This window comes from Octopus bimaculoides, chromosome 5, assembly GCF_046866305.1.
Source record: "Octopus bimaculoides isolate indiv1 chromosome 5, ASM4686630v1, whole genome shotgun sequence".
Lineage (NCBI taxonomy): Eukaryota > Metazoa > Mollusca > Cephalopoda > Octopoda > Octopodidae > Octopus > Octopus bimaculoides.
Window position 1 is genome coordinate 112009050 of NC_142932.1, and position 15337 is coordinate 112024386.

General features: G+C 35.6%; 1 protein-coding gene across 4 annotated transcripts in view; it reads left to right on the plus strand.

Annotated features, from left to right (window-relative positions):
- The window catches only part of LOC106868587 (transcriptional adapter 3), a 46000-nt gene that overhangs the window by 9832 nt on the left and 20831 nt on the right, over positions 1-15337 (plus strand). For 2 of the 4 annotated variants that reach the window (XM_014913929.3, XM_089352951.1), the window contains exons 3-5: positions 2626-2801; positions 6626-6673; positions 13611-13640. In XM_014913929.3, coding sequence (XP_014769415.1) covers positions 2626-2801; positions 6626-6673; positions 13611-13640 — 254 coding nt within the window. The remainder of the gene's footprint in view (positions 1-2625; positions 2802-6625; positions 6674-13610; positions 13641-15337) is intronic. The other 2 variants (XM_052968163.2, XM_089352952.1) reach the window with 1 other exon arrangement.

Consider the following 15337-nt stretch of genomic DNA (forward strand, 5'->3'; position numbering starts at 1 on the left):
CCACTTTGCCCTCGTTTTTCTGTCTTTCCCTTCCTTTACTTCCTTCAGTATTCATTTTCATTATTCCTTTTACCTAATCATTTGATCTTTCCTCACCACATAACCCCACTATCTTATCTCATTCCTCTTTACAACACCCACCTCTGCAATTCATTCCCCCTCTCTCTCTCTCTCTCTCCATCCACTGAACTATTCTTTCCAGCCTTCGCTGCTCTGTATTTATCACCCATAAATCATACTATTTCTTACACATACAGCAAACACCATTCCATTCAGTTTCAGTAGCTCTCACTTCATTCATATTACTCATTTCCCTGAACTTCCAAGTGCATCTCGCTCTGGCTACCAGCAATGGGTCTGATCCACCTGCTGCTCTAGTCATCATATCATTGAAGTACCTACCATCTTCATACTACTTCCTCCATTTGTAGCTCCCATTATACACATTGATTAATAATTCTTCCACTCTATTGCTCTTCTGATGATCCAACCTAGTGCATATTACACATCATCATCATCATTTAACATCTATTGTCCAAGCAGGCATGGGTTAGACGATTTGATCCGAGATGGCAAGCTGGAAGGCTGCACCAAACTCCACTCTGATTTGGCATGGTTTCTACGGCTGGATGCCCTTCCTAAAGCCAGCCTCTCTGAGAGTATAATGGATGTTTTTACATGTCACCGGCACATGTCCCATTTGCGTGACACCAGTATCTGCTACGACTGCAATTTTACTTGACTTGATGGGTCTTCTTCTCAATAGTTGGCTTAAAGGTCATGTTCTAAAACACCAAACAGAGAAGCTTATCTAATAGTAATGCCTGGACAATATTTTTTTAATCAGTATCACTAAAACGCTAACTGGAATCTTGCTGAAATATACAGAAAAATTGAAGGTTTTACTTGATAGGATTGGAAGAGATGATTCAGTTGGACAGCAATATAGTGTAGTAATGAGGGTTTTGAAAACTGGTTAGAAATGAATGTTAGTAATGAATTCTTAACACATTTAATGGAATTCATTCCAAGCTCCTCTTTCGCTCTGCTCATAGCCACTTCCTGGTTTATTTCCACTTAAGTACATACTTTATCACCTGTCATTGCTTTTGTCTTTCCAGTAGTCACCTTCATGACATTTATCTCCGTCTATTCTTCTCCTTTGAGCCATCCATTCTCTCTATTGTCAACACCATATCACTTGTATACAACAACTCCCAAAATAAAAACTTTTGTGCCTACCCCTCCATGACATATACAAATAATTGGGGTTTAACACTGACCCCTCATACAATCCTACCTTTACTTCAAATTCGTCATTGTTACCCACTTTCATCCTTACCACTGTCCACTCATACATTTGACATGTCACTACTCTGACCAACTTTTCCTTTACTCCTAAATTTCTTAGTAACTGTATCACTACTTCAAGTGCATCTATCAAAAGCTTTCTTCAGAGAGCAACAAGCCAAAAATGAATAATTTCTTTATGTCCCTGTTGTTCTGCTCTAATTGCATGTCATTCTACTTCCTGATATTAAACTGAACTGCATTTAGAAAAACAAAATTGCTTGTGAACAAATAAAAAATTACATATATTTAATATTACATCTCGTTATATGATTTATCTTTAGTTTATGAATTTGAAATAGTTTCAAGATATATGGTCAATAGTTGATTCCTTGTAAAAATTATAAACCCCATTACTGTCTTCATTTAAGATATGTTCAATCAGTTACTCTAAATGATCTGTCTTGGTGTATTATAACTTGGAAAATTGGCATTATTAGATTTGAAATTGCAAGGGATGTTGCCAACTTCTTCATAATGTGATGAAAGAGCAACTAAGCCATACACTGGCAGCCTCATATGTAACTGTGATCCTCTACTGTTGCTACGATAAAGGTGGTTTCACTAACACTTCCAAACTGATTGTAAAGATGAATAGTGAGAAGCATCAGTAGATTATCTCCCTTCGTAAGAATGTTCATTTACAGTAACTGTTATACAAACTCAAGAACTGGATCAACTGCTCTGTTCACAATCTCACAAAGAAGTATGAATGGTTGTGTCTTACCTTAAGGTAGAAGAAACGAGGCCAGAAACAGTCAGTCTATTGCAGTATACTCATATTCTTTTCAGAATACAGCAGCATGCCTGAACTAAAATTATAACTAAAAGTATAGGGGGAAAATTATGTTCGGGTTACGCTACAACATACCAAGCATCATCCCGTAGCACACCAGTGTGCCACTGCATACTGGTTGTGGAGCACTGATCTATTGCATACAGAAGACACAAAAAATAAATTGTCTGAGTTGCTTCTTTACTGAATACAAGATACCATAAACTTTGGTAATGCGGAGTGACCAGAGCTCCTAGACAGGATGTCTACTTTAGTTCTCTTACTGTGGCATATGAGGACAGTAGGAGCCATCTTGAAGCTCCAGTATGCAGTCCTTGCATTTAAACCCATTGGAGAATACAACGTAAGTCTCTTTTATTTGTTCACCTTACATATCTTCTGTATTAATTAGTTTCAGTAGGAGGTAAAGAGACCTCTTACTTAGAGTAGGAGCGTTGTGTGATTGTGTTATCATTGCTGTTCTTGTCTTCTTCCTTCAGTCTTATCACGAACTCAAGAAGAAGGCATTGGAGGAGATGAAATTGACCGCTTACAAACAGAATTGGAAACACTTCTTGCTTCTGCAGGCAAAAGACTACAGCTGCTACAAAAAGAAATACAAACATTGAACAACTGGCAAGATAAGAAAGAGAAGAAACCTGCACCCGGCAAAGTTGTTAGTATAGATATATTCCATGAGTTTTTTTCTTTATCTTATGCATTATTTTATCTTAATTTGTCGCAGAATAGAAGCAGGATTATATTAAAATAGCCATCTCTGTATCATACTTAATGTATATACATCATTGAAAAGCAAATTTACTGTGGTATTTGCCCAGAGGTACCATTTCTTATGGATATGCTCTGTGTGCACACATACCTTTGTGTATGTGTGTGTGTGTGTGTATATATATATATATATATATATGCACACTCACACACACACCTTTAACTTTTATTTCATTTTTTGTTTTTTGTTTTTTCATACTACAAAGTATGAATAAATATTTGTCACATTTGTCAGATTGAAGTTTATGACAGATCTTTGATTAAATGACTGCAACTGATCTAATAATTATATACTATTGAACTGGTTTTTAAAAATCTCAGTTGCCTTCTTGGTCCACATCAAGACTAAGTTTACTTGCTCGCTCTTATTACTAGTATATGGGCTTTAACTGCAAGTAAACACATTATACTCTCCCACCCTCTTACGCACCACTGTGGTAGGGCTCTGTAAGGGTCTAACAATCTCTTCACAGTTACTCAGAGTGCTACAGAAACTGTTGAAAGAAACCAGAGATTGTGGACGTAGGGACCTGAGTGGATTGGGGTGGTGAACAGCACAGAACAGACTAGGTTAGGGATTGATGATATTTTGAGAATATATATTTAAACTAACAGTGGAGGCGCAATGGCCCAGTGGTTAGGGCAGCGGACTCGCAGTCATAGGATCGCGGTTTCGATTCCCAGACCGGGCGTTGTGAGTGTTTATTGAGTGAAAACACCTAAAGCTCCACGAGGCTCCGGCAGGGGATGGTGGCGAACCCTGCTGTACTCTTTCACCACAAATTTCTCTCACTCTTACTTCCTGTTTCTGTTGTGCCTGTAATTCAAAGGGTCAGCCTTGTCATACTGTGTCACACTGAATATCCCTGAGAACTACGTTAAGGGTACACGTGTCTGTGGAGTGCTCAGCCACTTGCACGTTACTTTCATGAGCAGGCTGTTCTGTTGATCGGATCAACTGGAACCCTCGACGTCGTAAGTGACGGAGTGCCAGCAACAACAACAACAACAATTTAAACTAACAATAATTCTCAACATTTCCAAGCCAAGCATGGTTCATCTCAGTGTTTAAAACTACCAAAGATAATCCTTTTTGTTTTTTAAATATTTCGTTCTTGTTTATTTAAGTGTATATGTTTGTCCACCATTGTCAGATATTTATATAAATGTCCTCTCATTGACTCAAATGTATGTTTATATGTATGTATAATACATGCACTCATTATTTACATTCAGTTATTGGATTGTCAGATAAATTATTTTATTTCTTTCCGTGGCTTAATGAATTGTTTGAGCCTAAATCTGGTGATTTCTCCCATTAAGGCATTGATAAGCTAGTGGACTGTTTGCAAGAAGTCATGAACAAAGGAGAATGTATTATTAATTCATCTGTTAAAATTGTTGCTGAACAATAAGGATTAAAATAAATGGGCAAAAGAAACCCAATGAATTTATCTGACATTCCAATAGTTTATCATTTTATATACATCTTTTCTCTGTGAATGTTATGTAAGTGGTACTCTTTAATAATGTTTCTCATCATTTGATGTCTGTCACCAATTTTCTTTGTTCTTTGTCGAGTTTTCTCAAGTAACATCAACCTATTCTACTTCTCATTCCCAGTTTAGCTCTGTTTCTCACCTCTTATTGACCATTATCTCACAATGCATCATCTTGCATACCTTTCCATGTTCATCTTGCTTTATTAATCCCCATCTGAAAATATATCTTTAGTCAAAGATTCAGCCATATTTATGGTTTCTATTATATCAAGTTTCCAATCTTGAGCAATGGGTGACAGGCAGTGGGATGCAGTCCTATTGAGATAGGATGCAGTGAGTTTGCAGGCCAATCCCTTCTGCAGAGCTTAGAACATGCTTGGCACCATAGGGGCCAGTTGGCAAAAGGTCATCAGGTTGGGTGTGGAAGCAGTGGAGGTTACCACAAAGTAGCTGTGGATTAGATGGTGTGAGCCCTAGAAAGGGTGGTGCTAATTTGACACAAGCTAGGGTTTGATCAATCCCTACTGGGTCACCTGGGTCAGGGTACCTGATGTTGACCTCTGTGTTAAATGTCTCCATCTTCTCCTTGTCAAATGCTTCAATTAGGACGTCCCTAAATCTCTGGTTATTCAAAGGATTTTTAATCCTAATGACCCCTAGGAAACATTGCTGGTGCAGCACAGGGTGATGATATATAGAAAAAAAATGTGCAAACAAGAAATAATGTCATATTTATATATTATTGTATAAAAACAATTCCATCTCCTCATTAGTCATTTATGCTAATTTTTTTCTCTTTCATTTTTCTTTCTTTTAAAGTTTTCTGTGTAAGGTATTTATTTTAATATCTTTTTCGTAACTATTATTATTGAGTATTTGATAACTTATAATTTTTAAAAGTGATTTGAAAACAGTAGAGAAATAAAAGAAAATTTTCATATTATAGTTGAAGCCATTTTTTATAATCAGTGATGTTATGAGGTGGTGAGCTGGCAGAAACGTTAGCACGCCGGGCGAAATGTTTAGCGGTATTTCGTCTGTCTTTACGTTCTGAGTTCAAATTCCACCAAGGTCAACTTTGCCTTTCATCCTTTCGGGATCGATAAATTAAGTACCAGTTGCATACTGAGGTTGAGCTAATCAACTGGCCTGCTCCCCAAAAATTTCGGGCCTTGTGCCTAGCGTAGAAAAGAATAATGTTATCAAACTGCTGAGTAAGGATTCCATCAGTATATGTTGACTATGCATCTTTACATGTATGTGCAGCCCGGGCAAGATTTTTGAGGATGACTGGTAGTTGCCCATGTATGCATGTCTCCTCTACATGTCACCAATATTTATTCAAGGGAAAGGTCATCGACTTGATCCAATACAGTGTGGCACTAGTCATGGCAGGCATTGCTGTTAGAATATAAAAATCCAAAACAGATACCACAAGGTATCTTGCCTGACCCGTTTACTATTCCACCAATCCGCTGCCCTGAATTTTTTTTTTTTAATTTTTTTATCGACCCTGAAAGAATGGAAGATAAAGTTGATCTTGGCAGTATTTTAACTCAAAGTGCACAGATTCAGAACAAATATTGTGAGTCACTCTATATGACTCTCTAATGACTGTCAATTCACTACTAATTATAATTACAGATAACATTGTCAAATGGTTATTGTTATCAAAATGAATCGGTCATAAACGCACTCAGGATATTATGTTGCTATATCCTCTACTTAATGTTATCCATCTGATGTTGTTACTTAAAAGAGTCTATCTTGAAGTGATCATAATAAGCAGCTTCTGGTGTATCTCAGGGCATCATATATGTTGCACTTAGATCAACTTAACCTTTCCTCCTTTAATGTCAAAAGTAGAGGTTATTCATTCTACTTATTAAAAAAGCCTTTCTGTTTTTAGAAATATCTTTCTTATTAAAACATTACTTCTAGGATGTGTTGATGCTAATTATGTTCGTGTTTAATGACAATGTTTACTAAAATTGTTTGATAATAATGATTTAAACTAACTCTCATATAAAAACTCAGGTAAAAGTATTGACTTCAATCAAGTAATATGACTGTCAATGTAAAGTCATTTTATTAATTAACGATGAATAGTTTTATAGTCTTGCATATAAAAGAGGGACCTCCTTCTGATGTCATATGCAACACCGAATTAGTTCTGTAGGTTTCTTGCTTTGTCTCTTGTATCTTTCAGGAGAACAGTGTTGTGAAAAATAAAAATGAAACTTTGAAGAATTTTCCTGTAAGTATTTCTTTAATATTTACATCCTATGTAATTTAGTTATAGCGTTCATTCTGATTTTCTTCATTCTTTATCATTTCTTTAAGAAAGTTTTCAAATTTGTAATTTCAGAAATTTTTTCCTGTTAAACATTTTAAAAGTTAATTTTCACTTGGTTACTATATCACAAAAGCAATAGAACCATTGTTTTTGGTATATTGTAATATTCCAGAATAATTATATTGTTGCCAGTGTTTGAAATAATACAAAGAAAGAAAGACTTCATGAATTGTAATTGTAATGCTGAATACAATTTTAAAGATATTATATAAAAATATTACATTTTTGCACTGGTAAAATGCTAATCTACATAGCAGAATGTAAAAATCTATGAAAAAAAAAAGTTTAATGAATGGGTATTTAAATAATTTAAACTAACTCATCACAAATGTGACATGCTAGATGCTGATGTATATATAAATCATGTATTTCGCCTTTTACATTTTGATTCTTAGTAATTTGGTAGAGAGATCATTTCTTTAAATTTCACACACATATGTAGTGTATACATCTTTATATACATAGTGACTGCTTTACTACTTACTCTGTTACACTCTGTCACGACTATTCCTCTCGTCTTATTCATTCCCTCATCCCTCCACCTAAAATCAGCTTCTATTCTTAACGTTGCAAGATATGATGTGATCTTCATTAAAGCTGGTGCCAGGAAAAAAAGCGCCTTGTATACTTTGTAAAGTGTTTGGTGTTAGGAAGGGCATCTAGCCAAAGAAACTATACTAAAGTATACAGAGCATGATGCAAACCTTCAACATGTCAGATCCTTGTCAAACCATCCAACCCATGCCAACATGGGTGCCAGCCTTTAAATAATGATGATGACAATTGTAGTTTATATTTGTCTTCACTTTTATGTGGCTCTTGTCAGATTCCAGTATCAGCATTTTTAAAGTTTTGTTCAAAGGTTTACTTCTTCATTCCATCTTTTGTGCTGTAAACTTTTATCACATTGTACTGCTGTTAGCTGTTAAATTTCTCAAAATTTACAATTCTTAGCAATCAGTTATTTTATGTAATTTAAATGACGGAAATCGTCATCAGTTCATTGTTGCTTAATTCCAAATTAACCCTGATAGAGCAGCTTATAGTCAAAAGAATAGTCAAAAGAATTCTATCATTGACCGTCTTGCCATTTTTGTAGGCTGAGGTATCTGGGACAACATTACCCAATTTATCCTCTCCCCACTTCTCTCTCTCCCTCCCTCTCTCTCTCTCTCTCTCTCTCTCTCTCTCTCTCTCTCTCTCTCTCTCTCTCCCTCTCTCTTTCTCTCTCTCCTTCTCCCTCTCTCTCCAAGAGTTGTCTGGTGAGTCAAGTGACTGCATAGAGGCTCTCTGAATTAATTGTTTTCTTTATTGCAACAAGGTTGATATTTCTTAAATTACAAATTCTATTCACTTTATGTTAAATGAGCATTAATTCTAGAACCCTTTTATTTTATTATTAGAATTGAGAACATGATAAGAATTTATATAAAATAAAAGTTTATAAATTGAAAAGAATAGCATGAAGATGTTAAAACTAGTTTCAAATCAATATCAGTTGTTAAGCTAAACTAAATAGAATTCTTTGAGTTACATTAGTTATATATTGTTTAACTCTGACAGGATAGTGTTTGGTTTCCTCCTTTTTATTTGATTCTTTCTATGAAATTTCTGGGAAAAAGTCATTAATTTCATCCAATGAAAGTTTTTGATGTGTTGAAAATGTGTATATCTTGTCTTTGTCATAAAGTCGTATATTTTCATCCCATGAAAGTCATGTGGCTTGTTTACTAGTTTGCAGTGGTGGCAGCATGGCTGTCACTTCCGTTGACCAACTCCAACTTCCTGTCATCCCTATACAAAATATCTTGGCTCGTTTGTTTCGTTTCTCATTTACAACCTCAACTGAAACTGCAGGATGAACAAACTGACCGATTTTATCATACCTTTTTGCAGACTACCTCAATACAAATGATAATGACCTTATTTTCATGGCTGGTGACTTCAATGGGCATGTTGGGTAACAGTTAGGTGACTTCAGTGGTGTGCGTGGAGGTTATGGAGTTGGTTCCCTAAATGCAGAGGTAAGAAGGCTACTGGAGTTCTGTGATGCTAACGACCTAATGGTCTACAACACTAATTTCAGGAAACCAGCCAGTCTCCTGATTACCTATCAGTCTGGTGGCCACATGAGACAGTTTGACTACATTCTCACCAGAAAGTGGAATAGATGGTTGCTCATAAATGCAGAGAGTTTCACGTGGAAGGAATGTGCTCCTCAGCATAGGTTGGTCATTAGCAACTTCAGATTTGAGGCTTGAAGGGCTCCAAGAAGCAAACCAGTTTGGAAAAGGAAGATTTGGAAGCTTAAGGACCCATTGAATAGTTAGAGCTTTAGAGACATCCTAACTGAAGCATTCAACAAGGCAGAGGAGATAGAAACACCTAACACAGAGACCAACTGGAAATTACTATGGGGCAACTTACTGATGGCCACAGACTAAATCTATGGCTGGTGCTCAGCACCAACCAGACCTAGGGTGACATGGTAGTGGAACAGTGAAGTAGATAGGACCATAAGAACAAAGAAACAGGTCTGTAAGAGTCGGGGTAGCAGAGAACTATACCAGGTAGCTGGAAGAGAAGCTAGGCAACAGGTATATTTAGCTAGGGAAGAAACAGAAAAGAAGAAGTTTGTCAATGTTCTATAACAGGAGGACCAGAGGCATGAGGTTAGTCAAACAAGATTGTGATGTATGTTTCGATGGATGATGATACTCTTGTACTTAGTGATTCTGCAAAGAAAAAGGCCTGGTGGTGCCATTATGAAAGGCAGCTAAATGTAGAGAATGCATGGGTGAAGGTAAATCTTCTTAACATGAGCACAACAGAAGTACCAACTATCCAAGTTGATAGCAGCATGATAGATAAAGCAATTGAGGATATAAAAACAGGAAAAGCCCCTGGCCCATCAGGAATTACTGCTGAGATGCTTAAAATATCTGGCAGAGTGAGGTGTGGCCTAGTCACCCATATAATTAATCAGGTTGTCCAAGAAGAGGTCATACCCAATAACTGGTGTAGCAGTATTATAGTCAGCTGCTACAAGGTAAAGAAGATGCCTTAGACAGAAGTAATTACAGAGGTGTCAAATTGCTGGATGTGCAATGCCAGTGTGCATGTTCGACATGCACACTGGCATTGTTTTGAGTGAAAAATTGAGTATAAGAGGCATCAGGTGTAGTGTGCAAGAGAGAAGACTGCGCTGGTATGGTCATGTGATGTATATGGATGAAGACAGCTGCATAAAGAAGATCCAATCTCTAAATGTGGGGGGAACCTCTGCAAGAGGAAAACATGGGACAAAGTGTTGAGAGATGATTTTCAGGTGTTGAGCTTCATTGAGTTGAAGACAAAGGACCAAAACAACAGGCACGTTGCTAAGCTTGAGAAAACACATCCAGCCAAGTAAAATCAAGGCCATAAATGCATGTCCTTTACATCCATGCCCTACCACCCTACAAACAATCTGTCCCTGGCAGACCTCTCCCCCATGTTTCATCTTCCTGACACCTCCTTTCCCTCCACCCATGCTCACCATCACCACAGTATTCCCCTTCTCCTCTGTCTCCCACTCTCCCTTGCTATCCTACCTGCACACAAATGTCTTGTCAAATCTCTTCCCCACAACATACCCTTCTAATCCCCACTCCATCTTTCACTCTCCATTTGCAGTATTGTGAACTTACTCATCCTCTCAAATCCCCTTCACTATATACACCTCCCTGTAACTTGAGTCTATGCCCCATTATATGTACACCATCTTATTTCTGCCTCTCTCTCTCTCTTTTTCCACCTGAGATAGCCATGTTTCTCCTCTACTACTGCTAGACCCCTGTTTCTCTCCCTCAATAGTACACCATACATCAGTTGAGAATGGAAGGAGGGGGGCTCTTGTCTTTCAAGTTACTTGGTGGCCTCACTACTGCCAGTACCACTTAAAAAGCACCCAATACACTCTGTAAAGTGGTTGGCATTAGGAAGAGCTATAGAAACGATGCCAACGCAAACAGTAGAACTTGAGGCAGTCCAACTTTTACCAGCATGGAATCAGACATTAAATGATGATGGTGATGATTTATTTGGAATTATTTTTAGTTTAGTCTCCTATTTTCTCAAGCTTGTTCTTTAGGTACAGGGCCTATTTAACTGTAAGACAGGAAGATTGGTTCACCCAACATCAAGGCATGTCCACATCCAATAGTCCTGTGTGACACATGTCTAGAGGCCAGCCCTCCTCTGAGCCCTTATGTTTCAGCCACAATACCATCTGCTATTTGACCCATAACTAGGGCTCTTGGCAGGTACTAATAGTCTAGACACTGCTAGTATTAATTGTCTTTCATCTGAAATATATGTTTGTATAAGGCGGCGAGCTGGCAGAAATGTTAGCACACCGGGCGAAATGTTTAGTGGTATTTCATCTGTCTTTACGTTCTGAGTTCAAATTCCACTGAGGTCGACTTTGCTTTTCATCCTTTTGGAGTCAATAAATTAAGTACCAGTTGTGTACTGGAGTCGATCTAATCGACTGACCTCCCTCCCCCAAAATTTCAGGCCTTGTGCCTAGAGTAGAAAAGAATATATGTTTGTATGTCTTCACACTAAATACAAGGTCAGAATATAAATGTTAGCAGTCTACTAATAGATTTAAAAGTATGTTTTTAGATGAAGGTTAAACATCAGCATTTAGCTTGTACAAGAAAGATCAATACTATATGTTACTTTATATATATATATATATATATATATATATATATATATATATATATATATATATATACTGATTTCATTTTTTTCTGCTAGCATGATAAAGTTGATCTTATTAAAGTTAGAATATAAGAGTTGAATATTTATTATGTAAAAAGCTATTAGCAATTTGATTTGAATATATAACTTTATCTCATTGTTTGTGGTGTCAAATTTTGGCCTAGATTATCAGGTATCTTTTAGGCAAAGTACGACATTGTATATTAGCAAGGTATCTATTCAGTTATCCCTTTGAGGGTGGGGGTCACTTTAGAAGCAGGTAAGTATTTAGATTCAAATTTTTCTGCATTTTTAACACCACTTAACTAGCCTCATTCTTAGATTTTGATTATAAATTTATTTTATGCACTGTCTTTGCATATCCTTTGTCACTTTTATACTTAAATCTTTCTTCTTTGGGCTAGAATCCTTGCACCTCTCAACCCTCTCGTAGAACCTACGGCAAACTCCTATATTATTTTTGCCTCATTTAGTAAGCCTTTCCTTACCGTCTGCTTTTTATTTTTCCATTATTGCTGTTGCTTTTCTTGTTATCAAAGCTTTTCTAGACATGCTTCATTGGTAATATATATTTTTAAACTAATTATAATTTTTATCTCAATCTAAGCATCTTGTTTTAATAATTTTTTATTTCCTTTGTCCTTACTTTGCTTTTCTGAATCTGATAAAGTCCAAAGGACAGGAAATTTATTTTGAACATTTTGCATGGTTAGTGATCCATTCTGTTGTTATCAGTGGTCCTAATTTAAGCACCATCCTTATTTCATAAAATCAAGCTTAGTTTTAATCCATAATCAGTTTTAGTCTAATAAATTTGCTTTCAGTTCTGTCATTTGTGTCTATAGACAAAAGATAATCTCAGTTGTATTTTTAGTGCTATTTGTGGTATTTTCATCACTTTGTGTTTTATGCTAGTTTGTTTTTGTTATTTTTTTTTTTCAAAACTTACCACTGTCAGTCTTTCTCGGATAACTTGGCACTATGTTTTGACTTTTTGCATTCATTATGTGCAGGTATTTCAATTTGTGTAAAATGCCATTAGGTAGATTATTATTATTATTATTATTATTTGTTCCTATTTAGTGTGTGTCTGTTGTTTCGAATTAGTATGTAAACCATGCAACTCAGAAAGCAGTCTATGACAAACAACATATTATATTAATTAAATATTTGAAACAAAATTATTGTAAAACAAAAAAAAAAGTATTTATTCTATTTGACCTGTCTTTTACTTGGAATTTTGTAAATGTGTATTCTGATTATGGTATTATATAAGACAAAAAAAAAAGAACTAAATGACAAAGTAAACTAGTTTGTACTATTTGTAAGTTTCCAAAGTTACTGAGTTAAAGCAAAACTTCTTATAAAACACAGCCAAATTATTCTGTTATATTTCATTTTTATCACGGGAGACAGGCTTTAAAAAAAAAACTTTCTTTATTAACAATAGTTCTATGATGATTCCATTCTATTTGAATTACTTTATTCTAGTTTCGGCTGCACAAAGGTAAAGTTAGGAGACTAATTCAATTTGTAAGATGCTATTGGGGACTCCATTTATCATGTGATTAATTATTTTGTAGATTTTCATACAGCTGCCTGGAGGTTTGGGGTTTCAAGCCACTTAACCATAACTCTACTGTATAATCTCAAAGATTTCTTAAAAGGAAAAAAGAAAAAAAATTACAATTTGTTGATTGGGCAAATTTTATACCAAACTACCAGTGTGTTTGTACCAATCAAATATTACTTTGTTAGCATTGTGTAATTAATTGTATTGTAGCTAATTATTGGACAAGTTCATCGGTTCTTTATATTAATTAGAAAGTTTTTGGTTGGTTGTATTTATTTATATTTTCATTCTCTCATCTTTTTTTTATATTTTTATTTACTTTGCCTTTATTTTTATTGTTTTCATATTAAGAGCTGTTTTTTATTTCTTTATCAATTGTTATAATTATTTCATTGCTTTTTAAAAAAAAAAAAATATTACTAATTCAACAAATAAAATAACTAATTAGCAAAAATAACATTAATGTTATTTGGTATTCTGTATTTCCTCACATAGGGTCGTCCAAGAAGCAGATGGAGGAATGAGGTAATAAACCATGCAGGGATTAACTGGAATGCTAGAACAGGAGTTAGGGGAAAATGAGGAGTGATGAGGGAGGCCTGTGTCAAGCAGTGGATCAAAAAAAAAAAAACACAACTTTTATGATGATGATGAGGATGAGGATGAGGATGATGATGATGTTGATAATGCTAATTATCCCCAAGATTATACCCCAAGCCTTGCATGAATGAAATGGAATTAACACTTTCTTTTGTGTGATGTTTAATAATAACTGGGATATAAATCTGTTATTAATTATTTGCTATTGTGATCCACAGTTTTAGAACTGTAACATAAAAAAAAAAGTCTTGCTAGTGATATTAAGGATTCAATTATGCAGTATTCTCATCTTCTTATCAAATGATTTCAACTTTTTCCTAGTTTATTACTGAGTTTGTGCGCACACACACACACACACACACACACACACACACACAAACGTATGTATGATGGTCTCATATTTCAGTTACTGCCCAGAAGGGGCTACACAGAGAGGTGACTAACAAGGACAGACAAACAGATTAAGTCGATTATATCAACCCCAGTGCGTAACTGGTACCTATTTAATCAACCCCGAAAGGATGAAAGTCGACCTCGGTGGAATTTGAACTCAGAACGTAGCGGCAGACGAGATACCGCTTAGCATTTCGCCCGGCGTGCTAATGTTTCTGCTAGCTTGCCGCCTTAACATGGTCTCTTACATCAAGAACAAAAACAGGAAAGTGTTCAGCAAATGTGTTCTAGGAAATGGTGAGAAGACGTGTAAAGAACAAATAATGATATCTAACTAGGAACAAGAAAACAATGGAAAACAATCAAAAGGATGATTTATAGTAACCCCATGTCTTATTGTTGACAAGAGAACAAAAAAGAGATGTTTGGTACATGTGCAGTAGAAGACCCTCATTGCTTTAGTGCAGTGTGAAAGATTACAAATATCTAATTTACTTAACAGAATTTCATCGAAATCTTATCTGATATGACATGCCTCCTGGTGCTGAGATTGGGAGATTTATTCATGGTGTTTAGCTTGGTGTTACTAATTGAAAGCCTGCATAAATTCTCCCTAGGCATTTCTTGGTGGTTGATCTGTTTGCTTTTTTTTTTTTTTTTTTTTTTCCAAGCTTATTGTTAATCTTCAGAATTTACCTTCTGAAGATCAGTTGACAAGGCAGTTTATAACATCTAATGTGTATGTGTACTGCTAGAACAGAACCATTGGCAAAATGAAACACTAATCTTGAACATAACATAGAAAAAAAAAAGCAACCCCTTAAAAAAGAAGAAAATATAGGGCAAATAGCACTTGTACAGTCACACAACTCTGGTTTTGTAATTTTACATTGGAAATTTTACGAAGCACCTTGGTGATAAGCAGATACCATCATTCTCTACATACAAGTAAATGTTATACTCCAGTTAAGACCTTCAGGAAACCAAACTACAACCAATTTTATATACATACAAAATCAAATTATGTGCCTAGTGTTGTGAAATATCATTGTAAAGACATTAAGAGGACTAGGTCACTTATCCTTAGATAAAGCCACCTTCAAAAGTCACAAAATGAAGTACTCACCTGTAAGAATATATGGCTATCTTATAATGACTGAGAAAACGAATAAATGGAAGAAAGCTGCAGTATTACCTCAATGTGAAAAAGAGTGTTGTAAGGAGTTTTC